This window comes from Vombatus ursinus, unplaced genomic scaffold (genome assembly GCF_900497805.2).
Source record: "Vombatus ursinus unplaced genomic scaffold, bare-nosed wombat genome assembly UNPS02010822.1, whole genome shotgun sequence".
In the NCBI taxonomy this organism is placed as follows: Eukaryota; Metazoa; Chordata; class Mammalia; order Diprotodontia; family Vombatidae; genus Vombatus; species Vombatus ursinus.
The window spans coordinates 6,363,017-6,378,250 of NW_020950600.1; the positions used below are offsets into that span (position 1 = coordinate 6,363,017).

A 15,234-nucleotide genomic window follows, 5' to 3' on the forward strand; every position below is an offset into this window, starting at 1 on the left:
ATTATGAGTTGTCTGAAGACAGCAGGGGCATCTTGGGTCTCTTCACTTCCCCAGGGCCTAGTGCAGTGTCCCACATGTGGCAAGCCCTCAGGCAGTGTGTGCTGATGCATGATGGTGTAGTCCACATGGAGAGGACCAGCTATGGGACCTCAGCTGACCATGTCAATGAACCTCTCTGAGACCTAGCTCTTCCTTCATCCCTAAGACGGATGCCTCTTGGGCCCACTGGAGGACCCTGGCTCTAGAGCTGAGAGAGATTTCCGATATCATCAAGTCCAAACCTGAGGCCCACCACAGTTAAATGACTTGCCTAGGGTCATACAGGTAGTTTTAGAGTTAGGATTTGAACCCAGGTCTTCCAATTCTAGAGTTTCTGCCCCACTATGACAGTCATATGATATAAATAATAAATGAAATAATATAAAACACCAGTTAAGGCCTCTGAGAATAACCAATTAGTGTATGTCAAGTGTTTTAAAAAACCTTAAAATACTACAGAAATGTGAATTGCTATAATTATTGCCATCATCCTCTGGACAGAAACTAAGCAAGGAGAAAACAAAGATTAAGGGTAGACTCAATATTAGAGAATGAACACTAATGATGGACAAAATATGCTCTGGTACATTCCAAAATGACTTTATTTTCCATTAGAATTATGTACTGGCTAACTTGCATCATTTCTAACTTCTGCTGACTGGAGAGCTAAGTGGAGCCACAGTGCACAGAATGCTGGGCCTGAAGTCAGGGAAGACTCATCTTCCTGAGCTCAAGTCTGGCCTCAGACACTGGCTAGCTGTGTGACCCTGGGCAAGTCACTCAACCCTGTTCGCCTCAGTTTTCTCATCTGTAAAATGAATTGGAGAAAAAAATGGCAAACCACTCCAGTATCTCTGCCAAGAAAACTTGAAATGGGGTCATAAAGAGTTGGACACAATTGAAAAACAGCTGAACAACAAAATTTCTGCTAAGCTTTGATTAAACTCTGAAAACTATATACTTCACCTTTTTATGCCTTGAAATACCAGTTAAGGCTATATCAAGAATGGCCAAAGTCAGTTGTACTGTAGCTTCATTTTTAACACAGGGGACACACATGTGTAATATGTAAATGTTATACATATATTACATATATTTAGTGTGTATATGTATATGCGTATATAATGAAAGAAGATAACATTTTACTCTAAGTAACAAATGGCTTAATTTAACCTACTGAGAGTTACTGAATCACACAATAATTGCTACAGAAAATCTGGTTGTCATTTACAAAGGACCAGCCTTATGTTAAATAACACTTTCATTGATAATGTGTTTGGACAAATACAAAAATGTTCTGTTTTGATCTGGAAATTCTTTTATTCTTAACGCTAATTTCTTTTAGAATTTTGTTAGGGACTACCAGGCAGAGAGATACCTGCTTATGAATGAGGAAAGGTGTTTTGAATAAATTGCAAGAAACAAGTACTTAACTTTTTTTTTCTTCTTTCAGGAAGCAATTTCCAGTGAATTGATGATATTTCCCTTTCCAAGTGAGAAGCTTTTATGCTTTTATTGGAATTAATTTTGGTTCCTTAAATTTCATCTAGTCTTCAACTGATATTATATTTTCAGGATTATTATTAAATTTCCATCTGCCATCTACATCGATGAATTGCTTTTGAGTAGACTTGAGTAGAACACTATGTTGTTCCCATAATGCCTGTGAAGTAGCATTTTAAAGGAAACCTGTCATGTGTTCTGCTGACTACACAGAAAAGTGCTGCCTCTTTTTTGCAAAGTTTCTTGTAGAGCTGGGAAGGAACAAAGAAAACTACGAGTCTCGGGTTCGGTTTGGTTTGGTTTTTTGTATTACTGAAAAAAAAAAAGAAAGGCTGGTCATGCAGCAGGAGGAAGGGATATCCAGGGCACAGGCTAGGCACTAGATCTGGAGGCAGGCCTCCTCCGGATACCCAACAGCCCCATCCTAGGGGATTCACAGGCAGCCATGAACAAGAGATGCGTGGGAAGAAGGGGACGGGCAGCGATCTGCAGCACTGGAAGGAGTGCCCTCCACAAGGAGGCCACAGACCCACAGAGGCATCCCAGGGGTGCTTGGGAGATCACTAATAAGTGTGAAGAAGTTGCCAGCTCTCTTTGCACATCCATTTTCCACTGTCTAACAGGAAAATTCTTTGGTTCTAAATTGTGTGAGATGCTTCAAAGCGAAGCGCTATCCGTTGGGAAACTTTAGGAAAACCCTGTCCACCAGCCTGCAAATGAATAAAGCAGGTAATTGGAGAGTTGTTCTTCCCAAAGCACCAAGGGCTCTCGGACAAAAAAGATTCATTCACCAATGTTTTTCCTATAAATAGTAAGCTTCCTCCAAGTATTTAAAATACATGAGTCTTCAACTGAGATGATATTTTCAGCCCTGCTCGGTAAACATAAACACTTCAGTTTATAGTTGCAGAATCATAGAATTTTAGAGATGGAAGGGCTGTTAAGCTCAGCTGAGCCAATATCTAAAAATGGTCCATTTTATGGGTGAGGAGACTGAAGGCTGGGTGTAATCAGGGCTGCTCCGCCAGTTAGCAGAGATGAGTCCAGAGCCCCCACCTCCCACTCTCCTTCACCATAATGCTCTGTCTTTACTCCTTCTAAAAGGTCTTGAGACAGTTTACAAATCAACATAGCACACGTATAAAATCTGACCCACACACAGCTTTCCAAGCCCATACCAAAGTCATAAAATGAGAACATTATTATTCATGTGCCAATATGTCCTGATATGTATCAGCCTCAATAGCCCCCATTTTCTTTCCAAATCATCTCCCTCACTCTCCACACCCCAAAACCCTTTCTATTTAATAGTGAGATCCTTCAAATAATTTTCTTTATCTCACTCAAGACTCATCATGGAAGTTTGTCAAATGTTAAAGGAGGGTATCTGAAGGATATCTGTCCGTGTACTATGCTACTCTCTCTATCCACCTGGAGAATTTATATTTATGAAATCAAGTTTTAAAGTTATAGGACATTCAAACATTCTACCAAATAAAACAGCCTTGCAAATAAGCACAACTACTTTACAAGCCTACAAAACATTTAAACCAGCCCATCTTCTCCTGTGGCTCAGAATGTCGAAATTCAAAAAGAAAATGAAAAAGAAAACCAACCTGACTTAGGTTACTGTATTATTAGCTGTGATCCCAGCTCTCAGAAGTATGATGTCCAAGATATTGGGCACGGAGGAGGTTAGCTCAGGGTTACTTTTCCACCTATCTACCTACTAAAAGGAAAGCGTCCATAGAACCACTTTGGGCTGTATCACTTCAAACAAGCAGGCAATGAAACTCAAGTTGATTGTAAGGGAAAATGTTGCAGGTGAAAAAGCCCATCCGGCTAGCCACCTGTTTCGTGCCGCTAACAGGTGTACCAAACAGCAGGCCTTCCTCTGGGAAAGAAGACAAACTCAACCCAGCCAAAACAGACAAAGCAGCAGCTACGGGGACAGACCGGAACACAGCATCTGCTTCCTGGGCCCCGCACAACTGCCAGAGGAAGCCAGAGAAAGGGAAGAACAGGTAGGCAACATTTCTAATGTGCAAACAAATGTTTTAGTTCATTAAATAATACACCAGCTCCATTTACATGTCATCAGGCTGTCTCCTAATCTCAACTGTGTACGAATATTTATTCATGCGTTCGAATCAAACGTGACCTTAATAATGTCCACGGAGTCCCGGCAGCGGGGGCCCGTAGGAAGTGAAGCACTGTTCAGATGAGACAGTCTTGGAACTTCCAGGGACCTGCGTTGTATTTGTATTGATTCATCGAGGCTCCACGTCTTGCCAATATCCAGAGGTTTGGAGACAGTTTATAGGATTAAATGAAATTCAAAACTAAATAACTAGGGATCCAAAACAGATCAGAGATTCTGAAGGAAGCATACTGAGGAGACGCCCCCAGGCAGCAGAGAGGGGCTGATGAGATGCCTGGGTGCTGCACTGGCCTCCAAGTTTCCAGGCGGCTAAGGGAAAAAGCATCAAACCCACTGGGCTTCACCATTTTTCTTTTCTGATCAAAGAAGACATACAGAAATTTGTCTGCACAGACAAACCTTTTTTCCTGACACCAAACTGAACTGGTGCCATATCGCGTAAGACCTTGTCTAAGGGACACTGGGCAACACAGTCCACAGTGCCCTGGACTAGTTCTGTGAGACATGAGAGCTATTCAAGAGGAGCCTCCTGGAAAAGGCTGGAGGCAAAACACTCTATGGTAAGTCAGCATAGGCATTCTGCAGCGGGGAACAGAACTGAGATGACTTGGCCCAGATACCTTGCTGTCAGATGATTTTAACTTGGAAAATTTTTAGAAAATGTAAATGCATACTTTGACACGTCTTATGTTTTGTCCTATGGCCTTGTGTGTGAGGATGGGCCGTGAAGCCACAGGTCTCCATTCTGGCTGCAGTCACATCTTTTAGGGCTGCTGTGGTAAAACAAAGAAACAAATAAACAAAAACACTGCAGTTCTGGCCACGAGAAAGCTTATTACTCAGCTTGTGGCTATACCATAGATGAGTAGCGAGATGTGGACAAATGATAACTCTAAAGTGAACGATAAAATTCTGAGTCTGAGCTGAAGGGTTTAAAGGGAAGGAAAGAAAAATAAAAAACAGCCATGGAAAGATTCACCTTTCTGTTATTCCTTCAGAAATAAATTTACCAAAGCAGAAGATACATTTCAGTTGGATAGTAAAACTTGGGTTTCTTGCCTTTATCCACTTCCACAGTTAATGGGCCCAGCACAGGATTTACATATGGTATAAGTGAAGCTGGACTAACATGGACATTAGATAAATAGTGACATCAAAGTAAAGGCTCAGCAACTGAACAGAACCACAGCTATCGGAAAGCAGAAAAGAATTAACGAACGCCGAGTCTGTACATTTAGAGCAGGGAGACAATGGCAAAGTACCATCAAGGTCTTCTCATTTCAAATTTAATGAGCAAAGGAGGGTCTCTCTTGCTAATTCTTCCTCCACAAAGAAATCCGCTATCGCTGAAATGCTGTTAAGAAGTACAAATAATAACAACTAGCATTTCCACGTCTCCCTAAGATTTGCTAAGTATGATCGCATTGGAACCTCACAACAAGCTGTTGGAACAGGTACCTTGGGTATCATTATCATTTCAATTTTACATATAAGAAAACTGAGGCTCCGAGGGGCCCTTGCCCACCCAGCAGGTCAATGCCAAAGACGAGGTGGGATTTGAACCAGGTGGTTCTTGGCTCCAAACCCAGGGCTCTCCCCACTGTGCCCACCTCTAAGAGAAGGAACCCAAGGAAGAGTTGCTACAACCCTGATGACTAAGGTCACGTGACATGGAATGGCCACGGAAGTGCTTCCTCTCCAGGCCATCCTTGTCCTGGGTTAGCTTTGGAAGAGACACCAGAAATGAACTATAACAAATCACTTCTGTTATTTTAAATTGGCATCTTCTCTAAGGTTTGCAAAGTGCCTTCCTCGCAACCACCTTATGACGTAGGCAATAGAAGTATTGTTATTACCATTTACACACAAGGAAACCAGGGCTCACAACCTAGGAATCCTCCTAAGACTCCTCACTATCTCTCACCCCCCACGTCCAATCAGTTGCCAAGGCCTGTCAATTTCACCTTTGCAGCATCTCCCCAATACGCCCCCTTCTCTTCTCTGACACCACCCCCACTCAGGTGCAGACCCTCCTCACCTCACATCTGGACTATCTCGATAGCTGCTGGTGGGTCTGCCTGCCTCAGTCTCCCCTCACTGCAATCCATCCTCCGTTCAGCCACCAAAGGCGTTTTCCTAAAGCACAGGTCCAACCACGTCACCTCCCCCACCCCCACCCCCAGTGACTCCCTATTGCCTCCAAGAAGAAATACAAAATGCTCTGTCTGACATCCCACACCCGTCACAGCCTAGTCTAGTCTTCTACCCTACTTCCCAACTTGTACTCTTCAGATCCAGTGACATTGACCTCCTGGCTGCTCTTTGAACAAGACCTTCCATCTCTGGGTGTCTGGCTGTCCCCCATGCCAGGCATGTTCACCCTTCTCTGCTCTGACTACCGACTTCCCTGGTTTCCTTTGAGTCCCAAACAAAACCCTCCCTTCTAAAAGTCTTTCCCAACTCCGCTTAATTCAGTACCTTCCCTCTGAGATTACCTCCAAATTCTGAGGTAGCAAAGACATGTCTACAATGTATCAATGCATTCAGTGAGGTCACCTGGACCATCCACTGTTGGTCAGCTCTAAGCGTCAGGAGTCAACATCTGTTTCCTTCTAACCCCTTCCCATCCTCTATGAGCTCCATCCTGTCGGGCCAACCTGTACCAGTCCGTTCTCTTTCCCCAGGGGCCTTTCCCTCGGAGAGGATGGAGCCCACTGGGGAAGGGGCCACGGGAGCATCGTGGGCTCCGACAGGGAGGGCACAAGTCAGCCGTGTGACACAAGAAGGAGCCTGCCTTGTCCTGACAGCCCGGGGATCTATGACTGAGAGTCAGTGGACATAGCAGGGACCACAGACCCTGGCCCCCGCCTCCCACTGAGGTGCGGAGGTCCTCCAGCACCACCCCTTGAGGTGAGCACACGTGCCCTGCTGTGGGGCTCTTCCAGCTGCTTGTCCTGTGTGCTTTCCTTTGGTCCACATCATCTTCCCAGTCAGAGAAAACTCTCAGGATTCCAGGGGAGAACTGCCAATGGGGATGCTTTATCCTCAAGTCATCTGTCCATTTCTTGAGGAGTCACCCTTGCACAGGCTGAAGCTCGAGTCTCTTTCAAATACGTGAAGATGGCTCCGTGTCCTCTCCAAGGGCTCCCCTCTCTAGGGGACCCTCCCTCACTCCTTTGGTTGGTGCTGCTGGGAGGCTGCCTCGAGGGCCCTCATCTCCCCCTCTGTCCTTCCCAGCAGTGGCACTGCCTTGTCAACGTCCCTTCTCAAGGTGGCCCCTACATCTGGACATACAACTTTGGACCTGTCCCATTCCATTCTGTTTTTCACATCAATCTAAAAGTAAAATCTGCCCCTATGCCTTTCCTCTGGCTGCCAACAGATCTCCTGCTAAGCTGTTCAGCTGAAGGGGAAAACAAAAGGCTGAGTGGAGCAGACTCCTCTGTATTTTGTTTGGGACCAGACCTGTGGCTTTGTCAGCATGGGGAACTCCCTTTGGTAATCCGTTCTATATCTCAGACTCTGGTGCAGTGACTTATCAAGGGTCACACCACCCCTGTGTGTCAGGGGTGAGATTCAGCTCAGGCCTTCCTGACTCTGAGGCCACCTCTTGTTGACTACTACATCATGATGGCTCCACCAGATGTCAGGGGGGAAAATCAATCCAGTCAATAAGTAGGTTTTTTTTTTTTTATTGAATTAAAGTGTGTGTGTGTGTGTGTGTGTGTGTGTGTGTGTGTGTGTGTGTATACAGTCTTAAAGCTCTCCTGTGTCAGCTTGGGAAAGGAATCTCACATGGCTGGGGCTCATTTTCCTCATCTGGGTCTCTCTGGTTCCTTCCAGCTCCAAATATGTGATTCTACAATCTATCATATTCAAGTTCGTAGGGTAAAGCTTTTTACCCCATGCTGAAGCCCTCCCAAGTGACTCAAAAAGGAAAACCATCCTCACCTATCCCGCTTCCCTTCTCGCTCTCCTTTGCCCTGAGGACAGACGTGCGCACCCAGAACACCTTTCATCTTTCAGGTTACAGCCCAAGAGGCCTGACTGGCTGCTCCCAACCAACGGACCCCACTTTCAGCAACTTCCTGATCATCCCCACAGCCAGTGGGTCTCCTGGGGATGAGTGCATGCGGCTGAAGAACCTGCCTGGCTCCTCTTCTGCTGAATGAACGTAGATGCACCATGAGACACATCTGCTGGTCAGCGGCATCTCCCCTCCTTTGGTCTTGGAGCTGTAACACTCAGGTACTGTCGACAACTTCTGACATTGGAGAGGAAACCTCAGAAACTGCCAAACTAGATAAAATGTAGGAGAAATGCAATGTGGACAGAGAACCATTCTTACAAATCCCGTACTTACAAATCACACCAAGGAGCACCAAGCTTTGAGAACTATGAAGAAACGTGATTCAAATTTGTATGGGGCCCATAAGTAGAAAATACCCATTTAACAAGCGAAGGGATTCAGAACACTGTGCAGTCCTTAGCAGGCTTCTGTTAGGCAGATTGACATGGTTTATAGACTGGTTGTGCATGCCTAATGACAGTATGATACATTACAGTTAAGACAGTACAAGCAGTTAAATCGTGATAGCAAACGTCCCTGTGAATTTCCTCGTTTTTATTACTTTCTGACATACCAGTGCACTCTTTAAAATCGCATGTGTGAGGGGAATTCTAAGAGTATGTTTTTATTGAAATTTATTTTCTGCACATTTCATAAATCTGTGAGTTTCCATTTGAATCCTTAATAAATCAGCAATAAATCAGCAAAGCATTGTTTGGAGCCCAAACTGGGTGACATGTTCCCACTGAACGTATTCCCCCACTTTTGAGCACATTTAAATTGTAAATGTAAGTATAGTTCTAAACATTTACAACCCCAAAGGGAGAAGCGAGCCTCTCACTCCCAGGCAGGGAGACCCTAGCCCGATGCTACAGAGCCACCTAGTGGAATTAAGCTGCCAACACCAGCAGGAGGCCATGGCTGGAAGTACCATCCAGCACCGACCATTGAGCTGTCTTTCAGAAGAAACTAGAAATGGGGCTCCCCTGCTATCAGCGTGCCCATAAATCTTTTCTTACGGACTCAATGCTGTTCTAGAAGGGTGGACAATCTTTCCTGTATGAGGCAAAAGCGACTCGGTTGCCCCAGGCCTGGGGTCCTGCCCTAGGCACCCAGAAGGAGGAGGTACCCACATCCATATCCCCATGCCCTGGCTCCCTCACTTGCTGCCCACGGCAAATGAGTAGCTATGGACGCTCCCAGTGACGAGGCAGACAGAGTGACTGAAACCTGCTGCTAGGCCAGGTGGCCAACCGGGCGGTGCCGCGCCTTCCCACAAACCTGCGGGGGACGCAGCTGAGGACCGTGCAGACAAGCCAAAAGGTGCAGGCAGATAAAGACCGTAAGTCACTGGAAGGTCACTTGCTGTTGGCAAAGCATTTTGTTATTTTCACGGCCATTTGTTTTTCCTGGGGACGGAGAATAAAGCACTTGAAATCATCCCAGTGAGGCATTCTGGGGCCTGGAGCATGGCAGACATGTTAACAGATAGATAATCAGCAGGTGTAGCTCGCTACTTCCTGGATTCACGCATGAATGGCATCTTACATTTCTTGGGCAATGAGATGCGACAGGTCATGTGCTCCCAGGGACGCCGGGGGAGGGCCTGCTCTTCTGCGTGAAAACCTGTGCCTCAAATCTCACTTTTGCCAGCCTTCCTGCCTACCTCAAGGAAATACTGTATAGATGATAAAAACAGGCTTCCCGGAAGCCAAAGACTGCGATTGTTCCAAAACTGCAATATCATTCCCATTGCCCGAGTTTCCTTTTTTCACTCTGAGCCCAATCGCTCCTGACTGCTCCAGTTCTGAAGGGCACTGCAATGTACCCTCTTTACAGGGAAGAAAACTCTACGTTAGGCACTTCTCTGGGTGTGGAAGGGAGCCAGGAAAGCAAATTCTCATTCTTACATAAACCTAGCAAGGGTTTCTCCTTGTGGCTTTCTTCCACTGTGGCCTCTGATCTGAGGTTTAGAAAATAAAACAATTTGTGTCTACTAAAGAAACAACCTGAAGGCAGACTGTACTGGGGCCATGAGATAATTTCCTTCTCTGAGCAGGTGAAGCACCCTGAAGATGGAGCATTGTATAAAACCCTAACGCCATTTTGCCCAAAGTGTAACGGCTTCACATCAGCAGCAAGAGGTCCTCCTTGAAATGATGGGGAAATGCAACACTGGCCATTAAATTAATTCATGTAGCAAAGACTCATGAGTGCCCTATTGTTCCCATGGCACGGTGATATGAATGGGGAAAGGCCCCCGAGTGGAAATTCTGTTCAGACAGAATTCTCTGCTTTCCCAGAGCAGAGGACTGATGAGCCAACTCACGGGCTACACGGAGCTAAGGATGGATGGGGGACCTTCAACACCATCTCATTCAGCTCTTAAACTGGCAGATGAAGGATGGAGGCCCACAGCAGGGAAAGCACTAGCCCAAGGTCACACAGGTTCACTTCCATACCAGCCTGGAGAACCAGGAACACGTGTCAACTGCTTAAGGGAACGATCTGCTTGGACGTGGCCCATCCCCCCCTGGAGGGGCCCCTCATGTGGCTTCCCTGAGGAGGCTTCCCAGATACCTTGTAAGTCGACCCGTCCGCGGAGTGCAGCACCCCGTGCCCCTGTCGCTGGTCCAGAATCCAGTCTCCTTCATATTTATCGCCATTGCTAAATCACAGAAAGAAAGGAATCAGGCTGGAGGCAAGGGGCTGACCAGTTGGTTAGACAGAACGTTCTGCTGGCCCAGGCCTTTCCACCTCGTCACCTGCTGATGGGTGGCACATGGTTCCCTCACGATCATGGAATCCTATACAAGACGAGTTGATGGGTCTCCCAACAAGATTTTGGCACTCGCCCTGGGAAGTGGGAGACCAGCTGACAGGGAGTGATTCAGATTGATTCCTGTGACGAGTGTTCAAGACTCTTCCACCAGCAACTGAAGCAAAAATAGATACCGCACAGATGGCTCTTTATGAAACCCTACCTTTTGCCTCGTCCCTGGTTTTGGAAGGCCCACAAGAAGGAAAAGTCCTGACAACCTTGCTGCTAAGTCACTTGCAGGAAAGGCTGTGACTCTTAGACAAAGGCTGGGACTGGCCTGCGTATGGTACAGGAAGATCAATATTTCCCTCACTCTTGGGAGGTTACCAACATTCTTTATTTCCATCAGTGCAGACCGTTTTATTCTGTTGAAAAGGTATGGTATTGGCAAGTTCCACTAAAAAAGAATGTAAAACAATAAAAAGGAAAAGGTGGTTCCATATTTCTTAGTAGATTAGCTAGTTTCTCCTACATATAAGGATGCCACAAGCAGAATTTTGCATATGAGAATCTGCCTTAAGATTTTGTTTTAAATATGTTTAAAACATATAACATTATGCCTTGCTTCTGAAAGGAGAAAGTCTATATATTGCCAGAGAATGTCATCTTTCAAATTGCTTACAAGCTTTTCCTGTATAATCTACACAGATATTGAGTGATCTTGAGACTATTATCAAGATAGATACTCTTGTAGGATAAGGTTATAAGGTTTGGGGAGGGTGGGAAGAGGCAAGAGGCTTTTTTTTTTTTGGTAAAAAAAAGGTTATATGTTTTTTCTTATTAAACAAGCATGGTGGTGACTGATTTTAACAAAGAAATGAGCAGTTTAAAAATGTATTTTAACTAGCATATGAGTGTTATAGAGAGTCAAAACTATGGCTAAAAGTGTTTTTTTACATATCAGCATTCTTCAAGATATGTGATTCTACACACACACATACACACACACACACACACACACACACACACACAAAACTCAAAGCAGTCCTATCAATTATGAAATATGCCTAAAGTGTTCAATGAATCTATTAAGTACAGGTAGAGAAAAATGCACAAGAGGAAGCCTGGACTTTGTGAATTTCTTTTTGGACTTGACACAATAGGAGATAAACAATTTTCTTAGGGATCATGAATCAATCAGACTTACTTGAAGGTCATCTGTCCCACACCATGCTTTTTATTTTCATGAAACGAGCCTTTGTAAACTTGTCCATTTTTATCAATCAGGGACCCATGCCCTAAAGAAAAGGGAAAAAAAATTCATTCACACGACAAAAAAAGTCACACCTTATGGCTATGATAAAAAACTGTGAGCTCTAGCCAAGAAGGTTTTTGTTTTTGTTTTTTAACTACAGACGAAATCTTCACTTTGAAATAAGGACAGGGATGCTTTAGTTTGGATGGTCCATTTAATGGGTTTTCACCTGAGGGGCCCAGTAAAAATTTCAAGAGAATATGGTTTTCATCAAAGTTTTTGCTGTTTTCAGGTGGTTCTGAAAAGCCCAGAAATGTCATGGGAATATTTCCATTGTCATTTCTCCTTTCTGACAAAATAAAAAAGTGAAGTGCCATAGGCAGTTGGATTAACTTTTAACCAAAACTATTAAAATCATAGTTTCTGAATGACTTTCAGTAACAATAATCAAAGTACCATCCTAGCAGTTTGTATGAGGAGTAGGGATCTGGGTCCACTTTAGGAATTTTTTTTTGTTTGTTTTTGTTTTTGTTTTTGGGAGGCAACTGGGGTTAAGTGACTCACCCAGGGTCACACAGCTAGTAAGTATCAAATGTCTGAGGCCAGATTTGAACTCAGATCCTCCTGACTCCAAGGCAGGAGCTCTATCCACTGTGGAACCTAGCTGCCCCTACTGTGCCACCTAGCTGAGCCAGGAATTTTTTATGAAGTATAGATACACTCATCCTATTTTGCCCAGTTTTCTCACCTGTAAAAGGAGGTGCCATTGAACATTCTGTGACTTTATAATTTGAGGGTTTATCTGTGATTTCTTGAATCTCAGAATCTGTAATAATTTTAGTTTAAATCAGTTGTTAAGTAGCTAAAAGTGATAAAGAAACATTTGGATTTCACTTGGCATCTTTTAAAAATAGGCAATCACTTGGAGGTGTAAATTAATGGAACGGAATGTGGAAGAAGCAGATCAGTGGAGGGACCACCCATATCACTGAGATATCAGGGTCTTCATATACTGGAATTAGACCTCAGGGATCAGATTATAGGACATGGGTTCTAGTAAGTTATAAGGAGAGATTTTCTTCTTTTCTCTTCTGTGTTAGAAGATATCAACAGGTATCTCCAGATGTAAATAATGAAGAAGAAGTTCAGTCAGTCAGTTAACAAGCATTTATTAAGCACTTATTGTGTGCTTGGTACTGTGCTATGCAGCTAGAGATACAAAAAGGGCAAATATAGATAGATATAGATATATGTGGAGATACATAGAGATATCTATATATGGATATGTCTAGATCTATATATCCTTATCTCCCTGCCCTCAAAGAGCTCATGTTTTAATGAAGAAGATCATAGGTAAATAAATAGGTGTATATACACTATATGCAGAGTAAACAGAAGGCAACTTGGAATGGAAAGCATTAGTATGTGAGGAGAGGCCTTGTACAGAAGGTAGGATTTGAGCTGAATATTGAAGGATGCCAGGGAAGCTAGGAGGCCGATGTGAGGAGAGAGGGAATTTCAGGTGTGAGGGACAGGCACTACAAAGGTGGGGAGACTGAAGATGGTGAATGGTGCACAAGGAACCATTGGAGGGCCTACTCTGAGATGGCAACAAGGCTGGGGCTGCTGGGAGACAGAGGGCGTGAAGGAGAGAGGAGGAAAAGGAGGCTGGAAAGACAGAAAGGGGCAGAATGGTCAAGAGCTTTCAAGCTCAAGCAAAGGAGTTGATATTTGATCCTGGAGGTAATGGGGAGCCATTGAGGCTCATGGAGCAGGGGCAGTGAGATGGGCAGACCACACTTTAGAAAAATCAGCTAAATGGAGGAGGGACCAGAGTGGGCAGAGATAGAAGGCCAGGAGAGCAGGGAGAAGGCTAGTCTAAGTCTGGGTGAGAGATGATAAGAGTGCAAACTAGGGTTGTGGCTGTCTGAGGGGATCTATACAAGAGATGTGGGAAAGGTAGAAATGACGATATCTAGCAACTATTTGGCTATGTGTAACGAGAACCTGGAGCCAGGATAATTATAACAACAATAATACTAGCATTTATCTAGTGTTTTAAGGTTTGCAAAACATTTTATAAACATTTTCTCATTTGATCCTCACCACAACTCTGGAAGGTAGGTGCCATTATTATGCCCGTTTTTCTGATGAGGAAAATGAGGCTAAGGGAGATAAGTGACTTTGCCGGGGGTCCCACAGCAGTAAGTCTCTGAGATCAGATATGAACTCAGGTCTTCCTGGTTCCAAGCCCAGAGCTCTCGCCGCTGTACCAGCTAGATACACAACAAGGTCATGAGTCTTGATGACCAGGGGGTCGGTGCCACCTTTGAACATTTTAGGGAGATTACGAAGAGAAGAGGACTTATGGGGAAAGAGAATGAGTTTTGTTTTAGACATGTTGAGTTTGAACTGCCTCTAAGACAGGCCAATTCAAGGGCTCAAGACATTCAAAAGGTAATTGGTACTGTGGAACTATAGCTCAGGAGAGAGCCTAGGGAGATAGATAGATATGGATATAGATAGATTTAAAATATGTATATGTATGTATGTGTGTACATATATATATATATATATAAAATCTTCTTTCTCCTCAAATATGTGTGTATATATCTTTATTTATAGATACCTATCTATATCTGTATAATCTACATATCTTCATCTATAGATGTATAGATATAGATAGCAAAATATATAGTGACATGTGTAACTATATCATGATATATTATGTATATATAATGATATCTATCCATCCGTCTATTTATGAATCATCTGCATAGAGATGATAATGGAACCCATGAGAACTGGTGAGACCACCAATTGAGACAGGAGAGAGAAGAAGGCCCAGCACAGAGCCTTGGGCGACTCCCACCAGTAAACACAGTGACCTAGATAAAGAACCAGCAGAGAAGACAAGAAGGACCAGTTGGACAGATGGGAGAACACCCATGAGAGAGCAGGGTGATGACAACCTGGAGTATCCAGGAGGAAAGGGTAATCCAGAGTGTCCACTACAGACGGGTAGGCCAAGGAGAATGAGAACTAGGAAAGGCTAAAAGAAAAATGAGGAAAGAGCTGGTCTACTTGGGTAAAGAAAAACAAGTCATCATTGCCTTTCAGCCAGAGACCCTTAACCGGAACCTAGATTTTTGCAAATTATTATTAAAACATTTTATCGTTGTGACATCCAGAGTTTTTTGGTGTCTTTCACAATGAACACGCTTTCTCTCTCATATTTGGTTATATCTTTTTTATCTTCAACCTATAACCTATCAGAAGGGGAAGTTTTGAGTGTTTTATCAGAATGTGGTCACTGGAAACTCAACAAACTACATAGGACTCATTGGGGTAGTGACCTTCAGAATAAGGGAGTTAAATACAAAGGTACAAGAGAAAACAGAATCTATGGGAATATTGTTAGATATTGGGAGAGAAGTTGAAAAATT

The 15,234-nt window shown here is 43.9% G+C and overlaps 1 protein-coding gene across 1 annotated transcript in view; it reads right to left on the reverse strand.

The window, feature by feature from the left end:
- Window positions 1–15,234, reverse strand: part of MORN1 (MORN repeat containing 1) — a 214,164-nt gene that overhangs the window by 188,317 nt on the left and 10,613 nt on the right. The window contains exons 4-5 of the mRNA XM_027855402.1: window positions 11,741–11,831; window positions 10,353–10,440 (exon numbers count right to left, since the gene is read on the reverse strand). Coding sequence (XP_027711203.1) covers window positions 10,353–10,440; window positions 11,741–11,831 — 179 coding nt within the window. The remainder of the gene's footprint in view (window positions 1–10,352; window positions 10,441–11,740; window positions 11,832–15,234) is intronic.